This window comes from Poecilia mexicana, unplaced genomic scaffold, assembly GCF_051168715.1.
Source record: "Poecilia mexicana isolate PSO_F unplaced genomic scaffold, ASM5116871v1 scaffold_4, whole genome shotgun sequence".
In the NCBI taxonomy this organism is placed as follows: domain Eukaryota; kingdom Metazoa; phylum Chordata; class Actinopteri; order Cyprinodontiformes; family Poeciliidae; genus Poecilia; species Poecilia mexicana.
In genome coordinates, this window is record NW_028263373.1 from 5,059,089 (window position 1) to 5,083,175 (window position 24,087).

At 36.0% G+C, this 24,087-nt stretch overlaps 2 protein-coding genes across 2 annotated transcripts in view; one reads left to right on the forward strand and one right to left on the reverse strand.

Annotated features, from left to right (window-relative positions):
* Positions 1-4,890: 4,890 nt before the first annotated feature.
* Positions 4,891-17,368, forward strand: mpl (MPL proto-oncogene, thrombopoietin receptor). The gene is made up of 16 exons (XM_088004843.1): positions 4,891-5,058; positions 6,771-6,891; positions 7,903-8,078; positions 8,347-8,501; positions 9,724-9,874; positions 9,978-10,086; positions 11,043-11,203; positions 11,571-11,713; positions 12,394-12,547; positions 12,982-13,102; positions 14,115-14,290; positions 14,478-14,632; positions 15,137-15,287; positions 15,362-15,443; positions 15,618-15,705; positions 16,345-17,368. Exons 1-16 carry the CDS (start codon positions 4,944-4,946, stop codon positions 16,783-16,785), a joined length of 2,499 nt encoding a protein of 832 aa, XP_087860969.1. The 5' UTR covers positions 4,891-4,943; the 3' UTR covers positions 16,786-17,368.
* A 472-nt stretch (positions 17,369-17,840) lies between these two features.
* The window catches only part of ddah1 (dimethylarginine dimethylaminohydrolase 1), a 69,530-nt gene continuing 63,283 nt past the window's right edge, over positions 17,841-24,087 (reverse strand). The window contains exon 6 of the mRNA XM_088004844.1: positions 17,841-20,744. Within this exon, the coding sequence (XP_087860970.1) occupies positions 20,628-20,744 (117 nt within the window). The 3' untranslated portion in view covers positions 17,841-20,627. The remainder of the gene's footprint in view (positions 20,745-24,087) is intronic.

Consider the following 24,087-nt stretch of genomic DNA (forward strand, 5'->3'; position numbering starts at 1 on the left):
TTTATATTGGTTCTTAAACAATTGTTTTTCCTGTCTTTTGTCTGTTTATAAGAAGGAAAAGTACATCCCAGAGTACTGGAGTCTTGGGAGACCTAAGAGATGCTGATCTGCAGACTTGATTTTATAAAGTTTGTCTTGAGGTATCATTTTTGTGGAGCAAAACAGTCTTTGAACTTGTAGTCAACCGACTTTTCTATACGGTGTGTGTGAAATGCTGCAACAGGACACGTAAAAAAAAGAAAAAGGAATCCTGATCTGCCCAGCTGCACTGAGCTGATCTGTCACCGGGTTTCCTCCACAAACCGACCACATGCACAGAGCTGTCTGTCACACACGGTTTCTGTGGCCAAGCTTCCTGAGGACCTTCGAACATGTGAGGAAAACACCATTGGCCCAAGGTTTATTTATAACTCACATCATTCAAAATTTTACATTAAAGAACTAGTTTGGGTGAACTTTTGACCCTGATGATGTGAGCACTATGAAGATTTTATACCAATGTGTTACTGTGTTGTCTGACCATATAATATGCTTTACATACATTAAGCAGATTTAATGTAAATAATGTATAAAAGTTTTGATACATGTTGAAAACTGAACCAAACACATTTCATAAACCCTCGAGCATGAATTTAGACACAACTCAGGATCTCATAGAGGATATTGAGCAAGAATATTAAACAAGCATTTTGCTGGTCGATCACAATGGACATATTGGGCACCCCTGATTTAGAGCATCAGTCATTCAACCAAGAGGTGTGTGGTAACTCTGGAGGAGCTACAGAGATCCATAGCTCAGGTGGGAGAATCTGTTGGCAGAGATACCATTAGTCATGGACTCATTAGTTTCCAGACTAATAGACTAATTTGCAATGTTTTATCACATAAAGTCCCAAAGAAATACAAGGCAAGCAGTTAATTTTTCAGCAGGATGACAACTCAATGCTTCAGATTCACTGAGGATCTCCTGGAGTGGCCCAGTCCAGACATGAATCCAACTGAACATCTCTGGAGAGGCCTGGAAATGGCTGACGGACATCTACCATCCAACCTGATGGAACTTGGGAGAAACTGCATAAACATAGGGGAGCTAAACTTGAGGTATCATATTCTAAAACACTTATGGCTGCAATTGCTGCCAGTGGTGGATCAACAAAGTATTATGCAAGGGTTTTGGATGCTTATGTAACTTATTTCTTTGGTTTTCTAGTTTTAATAAATTGGCAAAACACTCAAAAACAATTTCTCACATTGTCTTAATTTGGTATTTGTGTGCAGAATTTTGAAGAAATGTCATGAAATTTGTAGTAAGTCTGTAACATAACAGAATGTGGAAAAACTGAGGCCCTGTGAATACTTTCCAGATGCACTTGTTAAAAGAAATCTGTGGCTGTAATGGACATAAAACTTTTTCAACGTTTGCAGAGCACTATGAAAGAACACTGTTAGATCTCAAAGACAAACTTTCTGGCGTACCAACCCTGACATGATTAGTAGCTGCTGCATCTACCAGTGTGGTTGGTGATGCCGCCATTATTTGGTTGATCAGAGCCAGCAACAGATCTGTCATCTGTAAAGCATTGCAGGAAAGGAAAGCATTGCAATTCAGCTGTACATTTTTTTGTAATAAACATCTTCTGGTTCCATCTTACTTCTTTCAAATAATAAAACAGTATGCCTACACCTGATTATCTTCTGTTAATCAAATGGAGTTCATACTGTAGCACTAAATGTTCAGGTGATGTCAAGATAACCTCTCCCCTCAAAAAAAAAAAAAAAACATTTTAAAAATGTCTTGTTTTCAGAAACTCGGATAAGAGGTGGTTTAATCAGTTTGTGGTAGACATTTTTTTTATTTTTTTTACCAGCCATTTTATTTTTCTGTTCAGAAGTTTCATTTTAAGCAGCAGTGCTTAGTGTGAGAAAGTCCCTTTTAGAAATAGAAAATTTGAAATAGAAACATGTTTTTATTCCTCAGTGGGGAAATTCAGATGCATCAGCAGCAGTGACATGCAAAACGAATGCATGCAGATTAGCACAAAGGTAAAAACATACAACTGATCATTTAACTTTTCAGTATTTAATGAAATGAAACTATAATTACACAAAATGTAAACATATTAAGTAAATAAAATATGACTGTTAAGTTTGTTCTTATGGGTATAGGCTGTAATCATATTATGGTGGTTTAGTAAATACATTATAGTAAATAAACGATTAATTGTTTTGTTAGCTTTTTATTTAACATATTCTTCTTTAGTTAGCAAGTTTAGTAGTTCTCTTATATTGATTCCTTACTTCTACTCTTATTTAAGCAGTCTGTCTTTCATTGTTCATGTTAGTGTGGTTTGGCTATTCTGTTGCACTAAAATTGAAGTTTCAACTGATATCAATCTGGGCTTTATTCTTTCAGCCGTTTGGGTCCCACCTTGACCTCCATGACAAGCATGTGACAAGTTATTTAAAATAGGACATTTTGAAAGAAGTAGAAAAACTGTGCAAATACAGCATAGACAAGAGGGAGCGGTGTAACAACTATTATAACGAACTTGCTATAACGTTTACTGTGATACAAAGTCAATATTTAAATGTAATCCACATATTGTTAATATTTGACTTCTGTAGTTTTTAAATTTAAATTTATTTTTTTTAATTTGCTCTAACAACAAAATTAGAGCATAAACATGTATTCAGGACAGTTTTAACTTTCCGGCCTCAGTGGCTTCCACAGCACCGTCACATTTCTATGTGGGGTGAGTCTGCTTCTGAGGTACAGCATTATTTTTCTGTTGTTGGTCAGGCCTCTGGCAGCAGCATTTTTTTTTAAAGAACTGCTGACTCATGGGGTTTTCTACATACATTTATAAAACACCATCACAATAGTTCAACTGGGTGAAACAAAAAAGATGAAGTAGCATTTGTCCATGCAGTTATAATTGGAAACCCTTAAATGTGGCAGTGATTTTAAAATGGGCATCATTAACTAATTCAGTACAATGTTTTGAAAACATTGTGGCATATGGAATATTTATTATGTTTTATATTATTCCTGCTGTGGCAGTGTTAGATTTAAACGAATGGAAGTTATATTAATGGATTAAAGAGACTCCCCCATAGAGTCCGACCGACTTAATTATTTACAAATCTAGACCCCCTGCACGTTATTGTTCAAATAAGGAAATTTCGCGCGTGCGTACAATGCTGGAGGGCAAAAAGACTATTTTAACATATGATGGTTAGCCGCCGCCGCCGCAGAATAATTCCATTATCTCAATCAAACTTAGACATGTAGATATTATTAAGTTTGTGCTGTGCTTAACATCAAAGGGAGAAACGTTAAAGTACAATTCAAAACCACGTCTTTCTCGTTCTCTGTATCAGCGTATGGCTAGCTCGCTGTTACTGTCTCTTACTCTGCAGTTGTAGAGTCACAATGTCTGGGATCATGAGCGCCCCCTGCCATGAGGCAGGTAGAACTGCCTGCCTCACCTCGAGTCTGTTCTCTGCCGTTTCTGATCGCTCCTCAGCACACGACACACGTTACACACACAGTATATTAAATACATAAGCTAAATTATGGAAAATCAGTTCATACATTAAATGTTTTTAACCATTTTATTGGCGACGTACAGACAGGAGGAGCATGCTCTCATAGAGTGGCAGCCAGTGCAGTTAGCGAGAGGTTGCGCAATCCCAGGTGAGGCTCAGCTCGGTGCTGCCTCACCGGCTTCGCTTCCAAGCATTTGAATGCGAAAAATCGAAAATTCAGCGATTTTGAAGAAAAAAAAACCCATCAGATTTGGTTAAATTAAATGGAAAATGGGTACTTTATAGTATAAAACACAGAGTGAACATATCTTTATAAATGATTTTATTATTATTATGTTTCCATGATGACAGGTGAGCCTCCCCTGACCGCACGTCACTGATAGAGTCCAAAATCAAACTCCATAAAAAAATCTGTAGAGGGAGCTAAACATCAGGTTAATGATAATGAGGCCTTCAAATCTCAAACAAATGGAGTTAATCACTGAAAATAAATCTTTAAAATAACAGTGGAAACATGGGGGGTGGGAGGGAGACTCCACAGTTATATGTACAATGAGAGTGTTATTGCTGTGATGCCATCAGTAATTGAGAAGGATGCAAATAAGTTCCTAAATGACTTTTTTTTTAAATATATATATATAGAAATAAAAACTCATTTGTTTTACATTGATACATAATTTATGCTGTTTTATGTTTCAAAAAATACCAGTCTCATTTAATATCAAAGACAAACCATAATTGAACATAATTAATATGATCTAAATTTGCCAGGGCTATGAGCAAAGGGGGCCTGCCTCTGTACGTGCGAAATAAAACCAAATGTGCTGTACTGCTGCTGTGCAGCAGGTCAGGATGTGGTTAATCAGCACATATGGTTTTCTGTTTGGGTACATTTTTGTTATTTGTTTTACAGGAGGGCATGACTGTCATTAAATGTAGAACACAGAATTTGAAAGCTTATGAAGTTCTGTGCTTTACATTGTAAAGTACATTATCTTGAGAAATGGTAAGTCCCAAGTCTTCTAAAGATTATATTGGGTTAACTGTTATAATTCACTTACTAATCTTTTGATGAACACAACAAATAAGAATATCTACAAATACATACAATGGAGATCAAGAGTAACTGGACTCTCCACCAGTCATTTGTTATGCTCTTGTGTCCTAAAAATATGAGGAAAAAAAAAACTGTACATTTCTCCTCCCATCTTGCCTTTTTTGGAGTCAGCTTCCACCACAGATAAAGTCCACTACCTCTTATAGGCTGAGCTTTTTAGTTCGACCCTTCTGAACTTGTTAAATCCCACCCACATACAACAACTCAAAACTACATGCAGTAGACACAATAAACACAAACATGAGATGAGCTCAGGACTCGAAGCACACCTCAGTCAATGATGACTCAGCTTTGCATATGGAAGATATTTCTCTTTAGCTTGTGGATCCATTTTGACCTGTTGCCCGTCTTGCACTGCAATGTTGAAAATGAGCAGAATTTGTCAAAGCAAGGTAAGTGTACATGTTGAAATGTTCAGGTGAAGTTTAAATTATATTTACCTCCGTTGCTGTACCGACAGCATTTATTTCTTTTGTTGGAAATTCCTATTAATTCATAGATACATCTATTTAATGCATTTTAAGTTTGTCAGACTGTGTGTATAATTTTAATTTAATTTAGGTTAAAGTTATATTTCTCAGAACAAGATAAAATCTTGCAGAAGACAAAGGTGAAAGCATAGCATCTTGTTAACTCCAAATAGTAAAGATAGGAACTATGCACATCATATATTTATTCTGGGCTGGTGTGTTATTATACCTTATTAAGATTTGTAACAATGTTTTTTTACAGAATGCGGAGCCAGAGGAAACTCAGACTTGTTTTTTAAGGAGTTAATTTATAATAATAATATATAATGTAATATAAATATAATAATTGATCAGTTATAAACAAAGCAGTACATGTGCTAGAACTAAATAAATGTGTATTTGACCAATACACTGACTTTAAAATTGCGTAGAACTGTATGTCACAAGATCCTGCAGTTTGGTAAGTTGAAGTAAAATTGAAGAGATCTTAAATACAATTATTTTTTTTCCTTAGGCCATTTAAGTTCTGCATAAGCTGAAAACCTTTAAAGAAATATTGTTTTCTGTAAGTGTGAGACAGATTATAAGACCCTTCCTCACCCAGAATTTAAAAGTGAAGTCTCAGCTGGGAGGGAATTCTGTACCAAATGTGTTTCTCCTAAACAAGGTCAACAATTTGTCAATTTTTGTCAAATTACCCAGCTTCTGCCAAATTTTTTATGTTAGATGTATCCAAGAATTTACTCCCACTCCCAAGTGAGCCAACAGACTTCTATCAAAAATCAGGCTTTGTAAAGGAAATGCAGTTACCCACATTTCATTCCACTTAGCCATATAGTCCTCATTACTCCAACAGAGAAATGGAGCAAGCTGGAAGGCATGATAGTAATAATAATAATAATAATAATAATGATAATGCTGCTTTAGCTGTGGGAGAGCCATGCCACCCTTTTCTTTTCTAAGTTGTAAAGTTCCATAGTGAACCCTTCACTTGTTCCTTACCAAATAAACTGGGATATCCGTAATTTCCTGAATTACCAATCCAGCAGCTCAACCAGGAGATCTAGAAACTTTGGGAAATTTTAAACATTTTACTTGAGAAACAAGCCCAGATTAAAAGGGAACATTTTCCTTGCCCCATTTGATTGGCACCACCAACAATTCATTTAAAATAAATAACCTGAATCCTTTTTGTATATAAGTTTTAGTATATTGAATGTAGACATGACCTTCATGCCCACTTTTAAACATGGTGTAGTATCTGTGATGCTGTGGGCCCATTTGTTTCCCATTTGTTGTTGCACAGTGTCACAACCACTTAAAATACAAGGTCATTTTTGCTCTGAATGGAAAATGGCGCTTTCAATGGGATAATGTTTGACCAAATCAACACAGAAATGGTTGAGCTGACCAGAATGCCCAACTCCTGTCATCTCAGTCTCTTGATTGTGTAAAGATGGTCAAAGATTCCTTTCTTTGCATGCTCCAACTTTGTAAAATGTTATAGACAAAGACTGAGTGTCCTCCTATCAGTAAAAGTGGATATTACCAAGTACTGATGACAATGTTCTGGTGTTTCACTGGCTCTCATTCATATATGTATCATATTTATGTGACTTTTTTTTCTGGACCAGATTTTATGCTCATACAGGATGAAGAAAATCCAAAGTGTTTCACTCGAACAAAGACTGATTTCACCTGCTTCTTTGAGACCACAGACAACGGGACCTATGATTTTCTCTATAAGAATAAAGGGTATGTTTTTAATAGCCTAGTTTTTCTCTGTAACACTTGTAAGTCAGTTTGGCCCTCAGGGGCTGCTGTCTTTAGCCAAATAATTCAATTATCTCTGCAGCCTTTCACCAACTTTTGCAAGAGAATAAATGAGTTTACAGTAGCAATGCCATGTCATTGTTACTGTATGAAAACAAAATATGTACTAACTACCTCGTGAGTTCTTAAAAAATATTTTAACATATTTATTCGGACTGGCTTTTAATTAGTTTTATTTTGTCCTATGTCACATGTATGTTGTTTTATCTCCACTTAAATTTTATCTTCTTTGTTTTCAATATTTTGTAAAGCACTTTGTGGTTTCTGACCCATAAAATGTGCTATATAAATAAAGTTTACTTACTTATTTTAGAACAGCATCAGTCTAAAAAGGGCTGGAAGAAATCCATCATTCTGCAGTTTGAAAAATATCAATTGCAAGGAAATTCTGACACAGTTCTAAATCACAGGAAAGTTCATGAAACTTCAAAATCAGCCTTTTCCAAATATCAATATCTGATCTAATAAGAAAGGTTGGCAAACTTCACTTGTTTAAAAAAGAAAAAATAGATTTTTTTTTTCCTTTGAAGGGAGTACAGCAGTACACTTTAGGTTTCTAAAGTTAACAATGAAAACAACCATAGGACATCAGGAGTGATGATAGTGGAAATGTGTGGCAAATTAGCAGCACAAATACCTCATACAACTATCAAACATAGAGGTGGAGTCTGACATTATGAACTTACTTTTGGTCAAAGAGCTTGGGGAAAAACAACTACATGGGAGGTGTAGGGTGTGTGTAAGCTCCAATCTGTTTGTTTTTGTTTTCCTGCTGCAAGCAAAAAGATCCTCATTAAAGCAGAGGATTTTGTGAAATCATATTTTTTTATATATTTTCTTTGAAACTGCTTTTTATCTGTGTGACATTTTCAATAAAAATGTTTTTGTTTTTAATAAATCATGCTTCCTGTGTTTATCACTTTGTCACTAAAGGCACCCAAGTAAGAAGTGCAAAATGTCCATCCATGGAACAGAAAACGGAACTGTCCTACATGTCTGTTCATTTCCACGGTTTGATATCTTTTTATACGCTGGGACGGAAGTGAAAGTGGTGGATCAGACTAAAAACATCACTTTGTACGAGAGGACTGTCTATGTGGAGGAACTCTGTAAGAAACTTGTTCCATAATAATAAACTAATAATAATAATAATAATAATAATAATAATAATAATAATAATAATAATTATTATTATTATTATTATTATTATAATAAACTTGTTATTATTCAGATTTTCTTGTGAAATCATAAACAAACATTAACACTGTGTTGTTTTAATGGTTGTTTATCTCTTTAGTTTTCACTGACCTTTTGATCTTAGTCAAAGTTTTGAGACCTTCCAGTCATATTATGAAAAATAATTTATTTTATGTGCAGGTCTTCTGGATCCCCCCTCCATTGTCTCTCTACAGCCAGAAGACACTGTGGGGAAAATGCTTCTTTCTCTTGGCAGAAATTTAAAACACCTATGGAAGAAAAGCAAATATAGAATTCATTATTCTTCCAAGACACTTGGGGAAAAAACAGTAGAGGTAATGTACATTTTCAGTGTATTTATTTTATGTTTTTTTACTTGAATTGAATTTATATAATGTGGTGCTCAGTAAAGCCACCTCACAGATTTTGTCCATATTTGGTTTCTAGTCTTACAAAAATATTTCAAATCATCAAATAAATTTCAATTTCAGGAAAAGACAGTCTGAATAAATAACAAAATAAAACAATGAGCAAAGAATTATTACATTTATTAAAGAAAAATGCAATCCAACCCAAACACAGACCTATGTATAATATAATTCCTGCCCTTGTTAAATCATGATTGAACTGTGATTAACCCCATTTTTGGGACATCACATCCTGCCCTGATCATAGCAAAACCAGTAAAAGAAAGAAATCATTTAAATAGAACCTGTTTAAAAGTTCCTCATCTTGTCATGTAAAGAAATTAAAAATCACATAAGAAACAAAGTCCTTGACATCCATAGGTATGATAAGAGTTACCAAGGCGATGGGTCTCCAGAAACTGACCGCTAGAGATTTTATCCATAAATGAATAAAACACGGATCAGTGAGGGGACAAAACAAATGACACCAAAAACACTCTGACTCATCCTGGAGATCACACAAGAAATCACAACATCTAAAGCAGGCAGGGAGGCTTTTCCCTCAGTTAAGGTCGATGTTCATGATTCAGCAATCAGAGAGAGACTCAACACTTTGGTCACGTTAGGTATGCAAAGTTCTCTATAAATAAAGGGAGACTGACTGACTGATTAATTGATTGATTAACTGATCCCCAATACATTTGGGAAATGTGCTGTGAAGTGATGAGGCAAACAGAGACTTCCTGGAAGCTTTGAATCTATATTTAATGTAAAACTAGCACAGAATTTCAGAAGAATACGTCATCTAAACAAACAGTGGTGGGAAAGGGAGAGAGAGAAACTTGAGCCAGGTTAATCCATTAAACAAGCCATTAAACACCGTGAAATAAAACATCATAATAGATGAATTTATCATATTTTGGTTAAAACTGTAATGCATTGCCAACTCACTTTTATGAGATTGAAACATCAGGAAGATTATTTTACTCTCGTACTTGAATAAATAACAAATCACCAGTCAAATATTAAAGTCTGTGACCAACGTATGCTAGAAAGGATAAAAAAGACCCAACATGAACCACTTCTTTCTAATTAATCTATAAGGTAATAGTTCTAGATAAATACTTAAAGTAATCCCTCTTGTTTGCAGGTAAAAGACGACAGCTTTCTGCTCTCACTGGAACCAGGTGAGGAGGTTGAGGTTCAGGCTTCTGTGAAATGTGCAAACAGACCAGATGAACATCCTGGATACTGGAGTGCCTGGTCGAAACCTGTGCGAGCAATAGTTCCCCAAAGTGCAGGTGTGTCTGATCGAAAACAATCTGGCTGGATGTCTGCATATACGTACACATACTTCCTTACAACTGATTCTTATGCTTAAAAATAACAACCTTTCTCTCATAGATGATATTTCCCTGATATGCTTCACCTCTGACCTGCAACATGTTACCTGTCATTGGAATAACACCAAATATGCTGCAGAAAATGATTACAAGCTCTTCTATAACTCTAGGTACTAATACCCTTATAGATCTATAGGTCTGTGTGCATGTGTGTTCAATCTCTGCAGGGCTCAGCATGTAAATACTGATATTTGTGATAGAAAAAGAGTAAGCCTGTGGTGCCCAAAGTTCGTCCTGGAGGGCCGGCATCCTGCATGTTTTAGTTCTCTCCCTAGTTTAACACATCTGGATCAAACGATGGGTCATTAGAGGCCTAAGAAGAACTCTGACATGCTGAAATGGTTGCTGGTACCACCAGGGAGAGAACTAAAACATGCAGGATGCCGGCCCTCGAGAACAGACATTGGGCACCACTGGAAAGTATTCATTACTTGTTGTGACAAAGTGCACACAAAAAACAATACAGTACTATGAGTTAGATTTATAATTGCAGATGAGACCAAAATAGAGGTTGCCATAAAGAGAAAGACTTCAAATCAACTGTCAGGCATGGTGGTGGGGCAGTGATGGTGATTTTGGTCTTGTTTTGCAGGCAGAGAATCTGCAGAAAGTTATTCAGATGGCAACAAATTTCCCCCTGTATCAAAGTACTCTAGAGGTCATCTGTCCAGTTATTGAACATTGGCCAATATGGGGACATAAACGAATGGAAACAATCCAAGGCATTGGTATTAGCAGTGGTTTTTAAAGATGCTAAAACATGGGTGGTAACTACTTTTCTTTATGTAAAAAAAGAAAAAAATCAACAGAAGCATTTTAATATGTCCTGATGTGTGATATGTCATTGTAAAGACTTAAAAGTGAAATGATTGCATTTACAGTTTCCTATGACTGTAAATGACATGTGAACATAAAGGGCAACTAGGATATCTGCAAAAAGGGTTTATATAGCTTAACTTCTGGACATATTCTACAGAGCCTCCAAAGAGATTTTGTCAAAACAAGTAGTTGTGATTTTTATTTTGTTTTTCTGCAATTTTGATGAGCTACTTTCAAATTCTTGCAGACAATCTTTGAACTGGACTGAGTGTCAGGATGATGGAAATCTTTCTGACACGTGTTCTTTTCGTGGAGATGAGTCTGGAGCAATGAAGATCAAGCTCAGCAGCACTGCAGCTCCACTCAAACGATTGTTCTTCAGCAAAGAGATTGAGCTGAAAAAGTCCAGTGAGTATTACTGAGTTACACTTTACTAAAGGAAAACTCTAAGATGTACTTTCTTTGTTTAGAACTTCGAACAGTTCAAACCCTTCCAGGAAGTTGTGTTCATGAGGTCTGTCCTAAGAGATGTACATAATGTGACTATTATTTCTATAAATCTATCAAATGTCTGGTGTATATGTAAGAGAAACAATCATGGATGAACAACAATAGTTTTATTTCAAGAGGTCATCACAGCATTCAAATAAATTTAATGGAATCGTTTCTTGTGCTCCATTTCTTCAACAGTGCAGTTAGTTATTGATTTTCTCACAGCCTATGTTCATCAGAAAAGTAAGATTTTTATATAATCTTATGTGATTCATGTTAACAGTTAAAAGCGGCCCACCAAGTCATCTGAAAGGAAAACTGATTAATGACAAGTTGTGCTTGGAGTGGGAAGCTCCTCTCCCGTCTCTGTCAAACCACATGAAGTATGAGGTCAATGTTCAGATCAAAGGAGTTGAAGAGTACACGGTAAGTTAGATCCACCAACAAAAGCTGAGCTGTTCAACAACTTAAAAAACAAGATAGTCACTCTTTCAATGAAAATAACAATGGTGAGCAACATTTTTTCTTCTGATAAGAAGAGTCTCTAAATACTTTTTCTTTCATCTGGAAAAAAGCTAAGGAGTAAAAGAAACTACAAGGACACAAGAAAAAAATACCTAGCATTAGTCAAAAACAAACCTCTCAAATTTTGGTTGTTTTACTGAATTAATTGTATTTTTTATATAAATATGGAAAAAAAAACTAAAGAAGCAGAAGTTCAGAGCTCATCATGAAGGTTCTAACAGGATGTACAGCCTTATTGTTGTTGGTAATCTGAAAAAGGCCAAAGAATTATATATTAGGTTTTGACATATTGTTTAACCCTGTACTCAACGTTAATGTCAATCTTGTCTTGAAAGTTTCATTATCATACCACAAGATGGCGCCAAAAGAGAGAAATTGTCACCTCAACATGATAAATGTTCCAAAATTTTAAATGAATGAAAAATGAAGGTTTCTAAAGTTTTGTATTCATGAGGTACTACAAAACCTTAAACAATGTACCAAAAAATTGAATAAACAAACGAGAATGCAAGCAGCAAATATGAGAAAAAAATAGTATGGCTAAGTATTTATTTAATTATTTATTTTATTTCTTCCCATAGATGACAAAACCGGGAGACACTAGCATGTGTGTGAGTCTTTCATCAGGAAGCCAGTTCAGTGTAAGAGTTAGAGCTCAACCTGATGGGTCGATTTATTCAGGATACTGGAGTGACTGGTCAGATGTCCTCTCAGGTACCAACTCTGATATTTCAGGTAAGTCTGAAATAATGAAAAAATATTCAAGTAAAAATAAAAAGCTTTTTAATTGGTTTAGTTTGAAAATGTTTCACAGTTTCATTAAATACAGCACAATGCAGCTGTATATCATTCATCTATCACAACCTAATAAAATGTAGTTTCAATTAAATTTTGCTTCATGAATAAAAACATGGCTGTTTTTATTCATGTAGCTGTTTTTATTCATGTGGCTGTAGAATGTGACAAAGTGGTTCAGTGCGTTTACCACTTCTTCTTTTTTCCACTCTTTCTTTGCATGCTCCAACTTTGTAAAATGTTATAGACAAAGACTGAGTGTCCTCCTATCAGTAAAAGTGGATATTACCAAGTACTGATGACAATGTTCTGGTGTTTCACTGGCTCTCATTCATATATGCATCATATTTATGTGACTTTTTTTTCTGGACCAGATTTTATGCTCATACAGGATGAAGAAAATCCAAAGTGTTTCACTCGAACAAAGACTGATTTCACCTGCTTCTTTGAGACCACAGACAACGGGACCTATGATTTTCTCTATAAGAATAAAGGGTATGTTTTTAATAGCCTAGTTTTTCTCTGTAACACTTGTAAGTCAGTTTGGCCCTCAGGGGCTGCTGTCTTTAGCCAAATAATTCAATTATCTCTGCAGCCTTTCACCAACTTTTGCAAGAGAATAAATGAGTTTACAGTAGCAATGCCATGTCATTGTTACTGTATGAAAACAAAATATGTGCTAACTACCTCGTGAGTTCTTAAAAAATATTTTAACATATTTATTTGGACTGGCTTTTAATTAGTTTTATTTTGTCCTATGTCACATGTATGTTGTTTTATCTCCACTTAAATTTTATCTTCTTTGTTTTCAATATTTTGTAAAGCACTTTGTGGTTTCTGACCCATAAAATGTGCTATATAAATAAAGTTTACTTACTTATTTTAGAACAGCATCAGTCTAGAAAGGGCTGGAAGAAATCCATCATTCTGCAGTTTGAAAAATATCAATTGCAAGGAAATTCTGACACAGTTCTAAATCACAGGAAAGTTCATGAAACTTCAAAATCAGCCTTTTCCAAATATCAATATCTGATCTAATAAGAAAGGTTGGCAAACTTCACTTGTTTAAAAAAGAAAAAATAGATTTTTTTTTTCCTTTGAAGGGAGTACAGCAGTACACTTTAGGTTTCTAAAGTTAACAATGAAAACAACCATAGGACATCAGGAGTGATGATAGTGGAAATGTGTGGCAAATTAGCAGCACAAATACCTCATACAACTATCAAACATAGAGGTGGAGTCTGACATTATGAACTTACTTTTGGTCAAAGAGCTTGGGGAAAAACAACTACATGGGAGGTGTAGGGTGTGTGTAAGCTCCAATCTGTTTGTTTTTGTTTTCCTGCTGCAAGCAAAAAGATCCTCATTAAAGCAGAGGATTTTGTGAAATCATATTTTTTTATATATATTTTCTTTGAAACTGCTTTTTATCTGTGACATTTTCAATAAAAATGTTTTTGTTTTTTAATAAATCATGCTTCCTGTGTTTATCACTTTGTCACTAAAGGCACCCAAGTAAGAAGTGCAAAACGTCCATCCATGGAACAGAAAACGGAACTTTCCTACATGTCTGTTCATTTCCACGGTTTGATATCTTTTTATACGCTGGGACGGAAGTGAAAGTGGTGGATCAGACTAAAAACATCACTTTGTACGAGAGGACTGTCTATGTGGAGGAACTCTGTAAGAAACTTGCTTCAATATTATTCAGATTTTCTTGTGAAATCATAAACAAACATTAATACTGTGTTGTTTTAATGGTTGTTTATCTCTTTAGTTTTCACTGACCTTTTGATCTTAGTCAAAGTTTTGAGACCTTCCAGTCATATTATGAAAAATAATTTATATTTTTGTTACATTTTATGTGCAGGTCTTCTGGATCCCCCCTCCATTGTCTCTCTACAGCCAGAAGACACTGTGGGGAAAATGCTTGTTTCTCTTGGCAGAAATTTAAAACACCTATGGATGAAAAGCAAATATAGAATTCATTATTCTTCCAAGACACTTGGGGAAAAAACAGTAGAGGTAATGTACATTTTAAGTGTATTTATTTTATGTTTTTTACTTGAATTGAATTTATATAATGTGGTGCTCAGTAAAGCCACCTCACAGATTTTGCCCATGTTTGATTTCTAGTCTTACAAAAATATTTCAAATCATCAAAAAAATTTCAATTTCAGGAAAAGACAGCCTGAATAAATAACAAAATAAAACAATGAGCAAAGAATTATAACATTTATTAAAGAAAAATGCAATCCAACCCAAACATAGACCTATGTATGACATAATTCCTGCCCTTGTTAAATCATGATTGAACTGTGATTAACCCCATTTTTGGGACATCACATCCTGCCCTGATCATAGCAAAACCAGTAAAAGAAAGAAATCATTTAAATAGAACCTGTTTAAAAGTTAACTATTTTAAAGAAGAAAGGATAAAAATAGACCCAACATGAACCACTTCTTTCTAATTAATCTATAAGGCAATAGTTCTAGATAAATACTTAAAGTAATCCCTCTTGTTTGCAGGTAAAAGACGACAGCTTTCTGCTCTCACTGGAACCAGGTGAGGAGGTTGAGGTTCAGGCTTCTGTGAAATGTGCAAACAGACCAGATGAACATCCTGGATACTGGAGTGCCTGGTCGAAACCTGTGCGAGCAATAGTTCCCCAAAGTGCAGGTGTGTCTGATCGAAAACAAACTATAAATAAAAACATGGTTGTAGAAATCCTTAATTAGTTCTCCTGTTTCTAGACAGGAAGCTCCTCTGGCGTCTCTGTGGTTCCATGCTGATCATCATTATCTTCTTCATCCCAACCGTTTTACTTTGTCGCAGGTACTTTTGTTTTCAACTATTTATTTTGTTGTGAAAGCAATTATAAATTTATTATATGTTCTTTTTAAAACAAATATCAATATTTAGAAGTAATACATTCTCTGAAAAAGATCTAGTATTTGAAAAAATTGAAAAGTGTTAGAAAAAAACATCATTATGTTCTTTTTTTTTTAGGAAGCTCAAGCTGCTCTTTTGGCCTCCAGTGCCCAACCTTGAAAAAGTTCTTCAGGGCTTCCTGACAGACATCAACCAGCAGAAATGGGTAAAATATTTAGTGGCAGGATTTAAAGTTTAAAGTAATCATAAGCAATCATAGACAAAACAACAAATAAAAACAAAATGGTAGCACAAAATAATACAGTGTGTACTTTCCCAGAACTTAAGTCATTTCCAGAACTTACCATCCACCTTTATGAAAATTTCATGAAACAAAGTGGTTGCTTTCCTTCAGCTTATAAGTTACTTTGTAAGACATTTCCGATACTTTACTGAATAGCCCAGAAAGTAACTCCTAATGTTTCCAGGAAAGAAACTGGGAAACCCAGAAAAAAAATACAAGTAAATTCTATGTTCTATGAAAGAAGAAGCTCCACTAAATAAAAAAAATGTTGCTAGAGCAGCTGTCACTGTGAGACATGTTTTAAATAAAAGTCCACCACTTTGTAAAACTCATAATTCATTTAACATTGCTCTCATTTTGTTAAAATCCTCGAGGAATAAAACCCAAATGATCGTCTTGTTTTGTCTCCCCATGTTCACCACTACAAAAAACAAATGTTCATAGTTCATCCTAAAATAAGTAGAAATGTATAATAAATGTTAACAGAATTAATACATTTAAAGCTGAATGACTAAATAAATTCTGAGTTACTCACCATGAATTAATGAACTCACCTTACAGAATCCTCCAGTCACATCGAAGCTGTGTTTTGAAGAAACAACCTCCTCTGTAGTGGAGATCATGTCTGATGAGCTTCCAGTCCTTGACAATCCTTCTGAAGAACTCAACTTCCTCTCCTCTGATGGAAGCTTTTCCTTTGAGGAACAGGCAGATGGGAGTTCTGGGAGCGAAACCCTCAGAGACTATGTCACTCTGAACAAAGATCTGTCCGTTCTCTGCCTTAAGCAAAACTGTTATGTCTATGAGCAATTTAAAGATGGAAAAGATCCTGAGAAAGGAGATAACCTTTCTACAACATGCCACTGTCTTAAGCCTTGTTCGTGCAGCAACTATTTTAACCATTCTTACCTACCTTTGTCTCAGTCTACAGATGGCTTGAATAAAAACATCAATGTTGGACATGATAAAAGTAACCCTTATACTAACCTTTTCCTCGACTAAACATGCAACACAAGTGTGACTCCAACTTAAGTTCTCTGTACAAAAGTGATCAATTCACATAGATTACTGGATATAGTTTCAGTAAAATCTACATTTGAAAAAGAATTAAAAACTAGAAAGGTGATAATAAAAATGAAAAGGAATATTGCTATATTACTACGGATATATAGAAAAAAGCTTGAAATGTTTATTATAACCGTTGTAACAATAAGTGCTGTTATAAATGCTCTTTTTTTATGCAGTTATTTTTGGAGTATATTGGATTATGCTGAACATATAACAGTTCTTATATTTTTCATGTAACATTAAGTTTAAGTATTAGCAACTAACTTTACATTCAGTTGTATGGGACAGTATAATTGTATTTTTTTTTTTTTTACTATTTGTAGTTCTGTTTAGTAATCCATTACTTACTTGCTTCAGAGCTTGAATACTTACAATATAAACATGTAAATGTTTAAGAATAATAAATTTTAAATTTCTTTTTAAAAATTAAAGGCTGTCAGGGTACTTAGAGAGAAAAATCTTGCAAATTCTTTGATAAGTATAGAAAAATAAAACAGAAGTAATATAATAATAATAATTCAGGTGTTTTTATGTTGTTTGTTGTTGTTTTATTATTGTATTTTAATTGTATCAGGCAGTTTTGGGGAATGCAAAGTTAGACTTTGTGCTACAACCTCATACAGTGCATCTCTTCTCTTGTGGTTAATGTGTACTGTATATTTTCGCTGTTTTAAATAAAGTAAATCGTAAATCTGGAAAAGTATGAAACATTGTGCACATTGCGCAGGGACCTTGTACTTTGTTCTGTAGTTCTTGTTTAATACCACAAGGTGGCAGCACACATCAACATGCCGATGTGTGCTGCCACAATGAGGGACGTCGAGGGACCACGGACTGAATCTGGACCAAAAACATAAACTCACATTTTCTCAGGCCTTGTGATCTTGTTAACTTTTTGCACACTCATATGAGATATGAGGATTGAGATGCCATTATTTGTTTTAAAAGAAGTTTCTACTCTAAGGTTAATAAATGACTCACAACACAGATGAAAGCTAATGTTGATTTATTCATAAAATAAAAGGAAAAGGCTCAAGTATCGAGGAGTTCGACAGTTTGAATTAAAACCAAAACACCTGAGATGGAACAATAACACCTTAACAACTAGGAGTGGATGTAAACCCTACATGTTTGACGTTTTAACAGCTTTAAAATATTTTTTTATCTGAGCCCAAACTTAGATAATTTTGCAATTTAGCTGAATTAGTTCAGAATTACAGTCTAAGTATGGAGGATCATTATACTGTAGCTAAGGCATCAGAAGAAAACTATCCAGTCCAACTACTGTTTGCTATCACACCAGCAGCAGATCAGCAGCGTCTGCCAAGGCGTATGATGTCACATTGATAAAGTAGCCCCGCGTTGTCCATGAGGCGTTAGGAGAAAGGTGGGAGACAGAATGTGTTCAAAGTGAGACAGGCAACAGAAGAAGAAAATTTAAAAGGGCCAGTGTTTACTCCCCAAGCTGCTTTTCCTCCCGACATGAATTCTTTCCATGTTTCATCACTGCCCACTTGCCCATACGCTAATGTCTATGGGGGGAGGTTGAGTCACCTCTTGATGTCATTTCCTCAACTTTCACAGACAATCACACCGAGAACCAGAGCTGCCTCAGATGTGATGGACATGCAGGGTTATTATAGAACACGTGTTTGTATTTATCATGTTGTCATGTTTACAGGCCTCAAACACGAATTCGCCAACAACGGAAATGAAGCTACTTAAGCAGCAGCAACATAAGGTTGGCTTCTGCTGGAAGCTCATCACACGACTGTGGTTAACTGGTTCTGAAAACTGACTGCAATCACATTTGGTCCTGTTGAATTTTGTGCTGCAGAGAGTGCTGACAGGATGGCATACATCAGTTTCTGAAGGAAAAACTGCCAAACAAGAATAACAAACATCCAGTGTAATCAAAAACACAGGCAGAACTAATGATGTTGGAGAAAGTGCAGCAACCTCAGAGTCGTTCAGTGGGAGAAAAGTCATTGATTTTCCACAAAGGCACTGGCAGAAGTAGGAAGGAAGGTTGTGTTGGTTTCAATAAAAACATACAGTGCCTTAAAAAGTATTTTCTACATTTTGTCATGTCAAACCACAAATGTTAATGCATGTACCTTGTATTTTATGTGATATTTTACCACAAAGCAATGCATGAATATCTATCTCAGTCAGCTTTTATTCCAGTATTGCCCTGCCTTAAACTATGGTCATATTTCCCATCATCTCTTACCAGCTCCTGCTGATAAAAAGCAACTTAACAGTATGACGATGACAACACTTTGTTTCAAAGTGGAAATGGTTTGTTCAACTAAGAAAAGAGGTTTTCAAAGGTTGGCATAGGGTTGTATAATCTAACCCTGGAGTAAACGTCTCCGCATTTTATCCCACTACACAATTATTGTGTTTTTTGGTCTTTGACTGTGTTTTTTGTGATTGTTTGTCTAATATCAGATCTTTAAGGAACAACTGCATTGATATTGAAATGTAATCCCACAAACGTGGCACTATTAACTAAGTAGTTTACTTCTAAAGGCGGTTGGTTGCTGCAGTTGCTATTTGGCGGTATCAGACTTCTGTTGTTCTATTACATGAAGTGAAATACAATATCTGTGGTTTTAACATGATTAAAATGTAAAACAGTTGAATGTGTGTGATTTCTTATGCAAGGCACTACATTCATGACCTATGCATGGTTGGTACAGTATTTTTTAATTAGTCTTTTCTTTTTTGCAACAAATATGCTGAAACTGTTGGTGGTTGTGTAGTATTAGATAGCAAACTGGATTTTAACGAGCAATTTGTTTAAGCAAGTTATTAAAAGTAAGAGTGCTAATGGATTTTGAAGGGCAGAAATTTAAACATTAAAACAGGAATGGATTTAAAAAAAAGATTACAATCATCATACCAAAAGACTTTTCAAGCTTTTTGCTACATTGTCATTTTTAAACATATTTATGTATTTTCAGAATTAGATTCAGCACCAAGTGTATGGAAACAGTCAGAATTTTGCTGTGAATGGGTAATAAAAGTGAAACTTTAGGTGACAGTTCTAGTTGAACTGGTTTCTTTGATATTGGTCCAGAATACATTTCTTTAAAAATGTAAGTTTACTCACACTATGTAGGCACAAGATCACACAAAAGGTAAATCACAGTCAAAATGGTGCATGTAAACAATATAGCCTAACTCTATACACATCTTCTTTTAGATCTGCAGAACAATGTTATTAATATTTCAGCTTACAATGACAAAATAGGAATCTATTGAATCTGTGTTAATTTCATTGAGCTTCTCTGTGAGTCATAAACACTGAATGGTATTCACAGATTAGTCAATACATAAGCTATGAATCTTCATAAGGTTCAAGGATGTAAATCAACATGGCACATACATCCCTCTACTGATTTTAAACAATATCTAACATTAGAAGAGACAGCTGTTTTGGTCCTGTTGTTCACTTTTAACATATTGAACAGTGTCGGTTTTAAATTTTAGGGCAAAATAGCTCGATTATCAATCCTGATTTCTTTAAAAAGATGTTGGTAACCTGATGCTTTATGTTTATCATCTAAACTACTCTCACATTTTAACTCGTCTTATTCTAATTTCAGTGTACTGGAGAGATGACCTGATGGTTCCCTTTAGATTTTATGTAATAGAAATTACTGAAAGTGCTCATCTCTCCTCTAACTTGCTCTTTTTGTTCAACATTAAGCTGTATACCAGCTGCAGTGCTTGATTAGCATGCACTGAAAGATCACTTTTCAACATGCTCAGATGTTTGGATTCTTGCTGATGAGCACAGAGCAGCATGTGAGAGCCCCGTCCACTTTAACCTTCTCCATATTGGACACAGGAATCAGCATGTGGTCTTTCAGCTTTTCAAACACCTGCAAGACACAAAGACAAGAGTATCAGCACAGATATTCAATTTTTTTGTGTTTACAAGATTTTTAGAAAATTGGTGCCACATTCAGTCTAGTGCAATTGGAAAACATGTCTTATGAATTTGACTGTTCATTACTTTTCTGATCTAATTCTTTAAATGTGGGATTTCAGTCAGTGGCTCAGCTGCATGAAAAAATCGGTGTCTGGATGATCCAAGTTAGGAGAAATAATTAGAAGATCTCACCAGATACTCAGGTTGATAGGAACTCAGAGTGAATCAAGCTGTAAAACAGAGTTTTACAACCCTATCCTGAAATCTTGTGCATGTGTCTCATTTCAGAAACACTAAATGGCTTAATAAATGCAAATATAAAATTTGAGTGCTGCAAAACTTCTAGCCATAACAAGCTTGCAAGGCATGACAGCTATTGCCACAGGCAAACGTGGTGATTCAAGAGTTGCGTTACCAAGGGAAATTTTTACATTACCACATTTCTAGTAGAAATTACACTCCAAGTTCTCTTCAGGTACTCTGAGTTGCTCACACAGTCCAAACGTTTGTATCTTAGATTTATTTGTTTCTCTAAATTGCCCTTAGGGATGTTTGTCCCGTGATGATCTGAAAACCTGTCCACGGTGTACCCCTTTTTTTTTCACTCACCACTGAAGTTGGGCACCAGCGCCCCCTGGATCCTGAGTAAATAAAGTAAATAAAAACAAGCTAAAGCGTTAAATGAGCAGTTCAGACAGTGCGCTGCCATCTGGTGGCCAAGTTGCAGACCACAACAATGTGCCAACTATTTTCACAGGTAAGATGATAAATGGCCTGAATTTGCATAGCACTTTATCAAGTCAGATGATTTCAGAGCAGTTCACCCATTCATACACACATTCACACAATGATAAGGAAAGCTACATTGTAGCCACAGCTGATCTGGGACAGAGTGATGATAAAAGCACATCTGCTATTCAATCAGAGCCACTGGACTCTGACCACAGCCAGCAGGCAAAGCAAGTAACGCATCACAGCTACAAGACAAGAACTGAGAGGCTGGTTCGAACCAGCAACCCACCGATTACAGGACAAATCCCAATCACCTGAGATGCTAGCCGGGCTATCTGTAGTTTGATGTTGTGACTTTTTTACACTTATGTTGTTCAGTATATTTGCATGATAAGTGACTGATTACAATTATATGTTAAGCATAATTTACATGATGATTATTATTATTATATTGAATATGATTGTATACAATTACAAAGGCGAAGTGAAATATATTTCAGTGTAAGACATGATTTATTTGAATAGAGGAAGTCTTTTATTTTGAAGAATGCTTAAGGATCTGTTACTGTTTAGTCACTATCTTGCTTTGTTGATTTTATTGCTTGGTTACGAGCAGTTGTTGTTGCTGTTGTTCTGTTTTTATCGGCTGAAGCCCTTTTTTTCCTCTTCAATAAATACTGAACAAAAGGGTTCAGTAAAGGAAATACGAGCCTCCGTCTTGTTTGAGAAGAAGCTTTACTCCGCTACATTTTGGTGCCGAAACCCGGGAATAAGAATTTTTTTGATTTTTCTGAACGAAGTGAAGCTAAGGCTCAGTTTAGCAGCCAACATGACGGAAGGACTGGAGCGGTTAAAGAGGAAACGGTCGACTATCCGAACAGCGACGACGAAGCTGTTAACTCGACTAGAAGATGAGGTGGGCAAAGAGAGTCCCGATATGGATAGACTGCGTGAGTTCCTGGCAGTTTTATCTTCTAAGGAGGAAATTTTATTGGATTTGGACAAGAGCATAGAAGATGAAACGTCAATTGAAGACTTGGACACTGAGATAACGAACTCACAGGATTACACGGACCGGATTCTCATTTGGAAGGTTCGCACCACCAACGTTATTGGATTGCAGGAGACCGCTACAGACACCCTAAGAGCGCATGTGAGTGACGTGAACAACGGCTCATTTTCATCACAATCCAAACAGACGGTTAAACTGCCCAAACTAACGATAATCAAGTATGATGGAGAAATAAGCCAATGGCAGGAATTCTGGTCACAGTATGAATCAGCCATTCACAGAAATGATGGACTAAGTAAGACAGACAAGTTCACTTACCTGAGATCTTACCTAAATGGAGCAGCTGCTCGGACTATTGCAGGACTGACAATGACAGATGTCAACTATGATGCTGCAATAGAGTTGCTCCAGAATCGTTTTGGAAGGAAGGATATTGTGATAAGTGCTCATATGTCTAAATTGCTGAACTTGACACCTGTGAGAAGATCATCTGATGTTGCAGCTTTGAGGCACCTTTATGATGAATGTGAGATCCAGATACGCAGCTTGGAGTCTCTTGGAGTGCAAAGTGATACTTACGGCTGTCTCCTATGTCCAGTGTTGCTACAGCTTATTCCAGAAGACATAGCACTTGCTTATACACGGCAACAAAACTCAACTAACGAATGGAAAGTCCCAGAATTGATTCAGTTTCTGCAAAATGAAGTGCAAAGCAGAGAACGGGCGCTTCTGCTGACCAGACCAGGCCACACATTGAAGAGCCCGAGCCCACAACACAAGCATGTGGGTAAGCCATCCTATGCCTGTGATCAACCTAGAAAGTGGAGCATTCCATCAGCGACTGCTTTGCACACAGCCAGCGTCGTGCCACAAACCTGTGTGTTTTGTGACGGTAATGACCATAAACCAGAGAACTGTCCTGGTTTTACAATAAGTGCACGCAGGGAGAAACTGAAAAGACTTGGACGGTGTTTTGTCTGCCTGGGCCCGAAACATATTGCGAAATACTGCAGAGTGAAGATTTTGTGCAGACAGTGCAATCGAAAACACCACTTGTCAGTTTGTGAACAATCTGAAGCTAAACCAGAAGTCGACAGTACAAGTAATAGTGGAAATGCAGAAGCTGTGTTGTCTTCGTTGACCAGCTCAGTCAAAGTGAAGACAAATACTCAGAACACAGTATTGCTCCAAACGGTTAAGGCATGGGCTGTAGGACCAAAGGAGAGAAAAATATCTCGCTGTCTGTTAGATGGAGGTAGCCAGCGTAGTTTTGTTCACAGAGACATTGTCCGAGCCCTAGGACTGCAAGTTGTGAGGCAAGAGACACTAAACCTCCATGTTTTTGGTTCCACCAGTCCTGTAGTGGAAAAACGCAACATAGTGAGAGTTCAACTTGAAAATGTGTGGAACACTGAACGGAAAATCGAAATAGATGCTATAGAGACCCCCGAGGTGTGCACTGCTGTAATAAAGGTACCAACTGAGCCCATTCAAGCAGAGATTAAGAAAGGAGGACTGCAGCTTGGAGACTTTCCACTAGAGGGTGCTA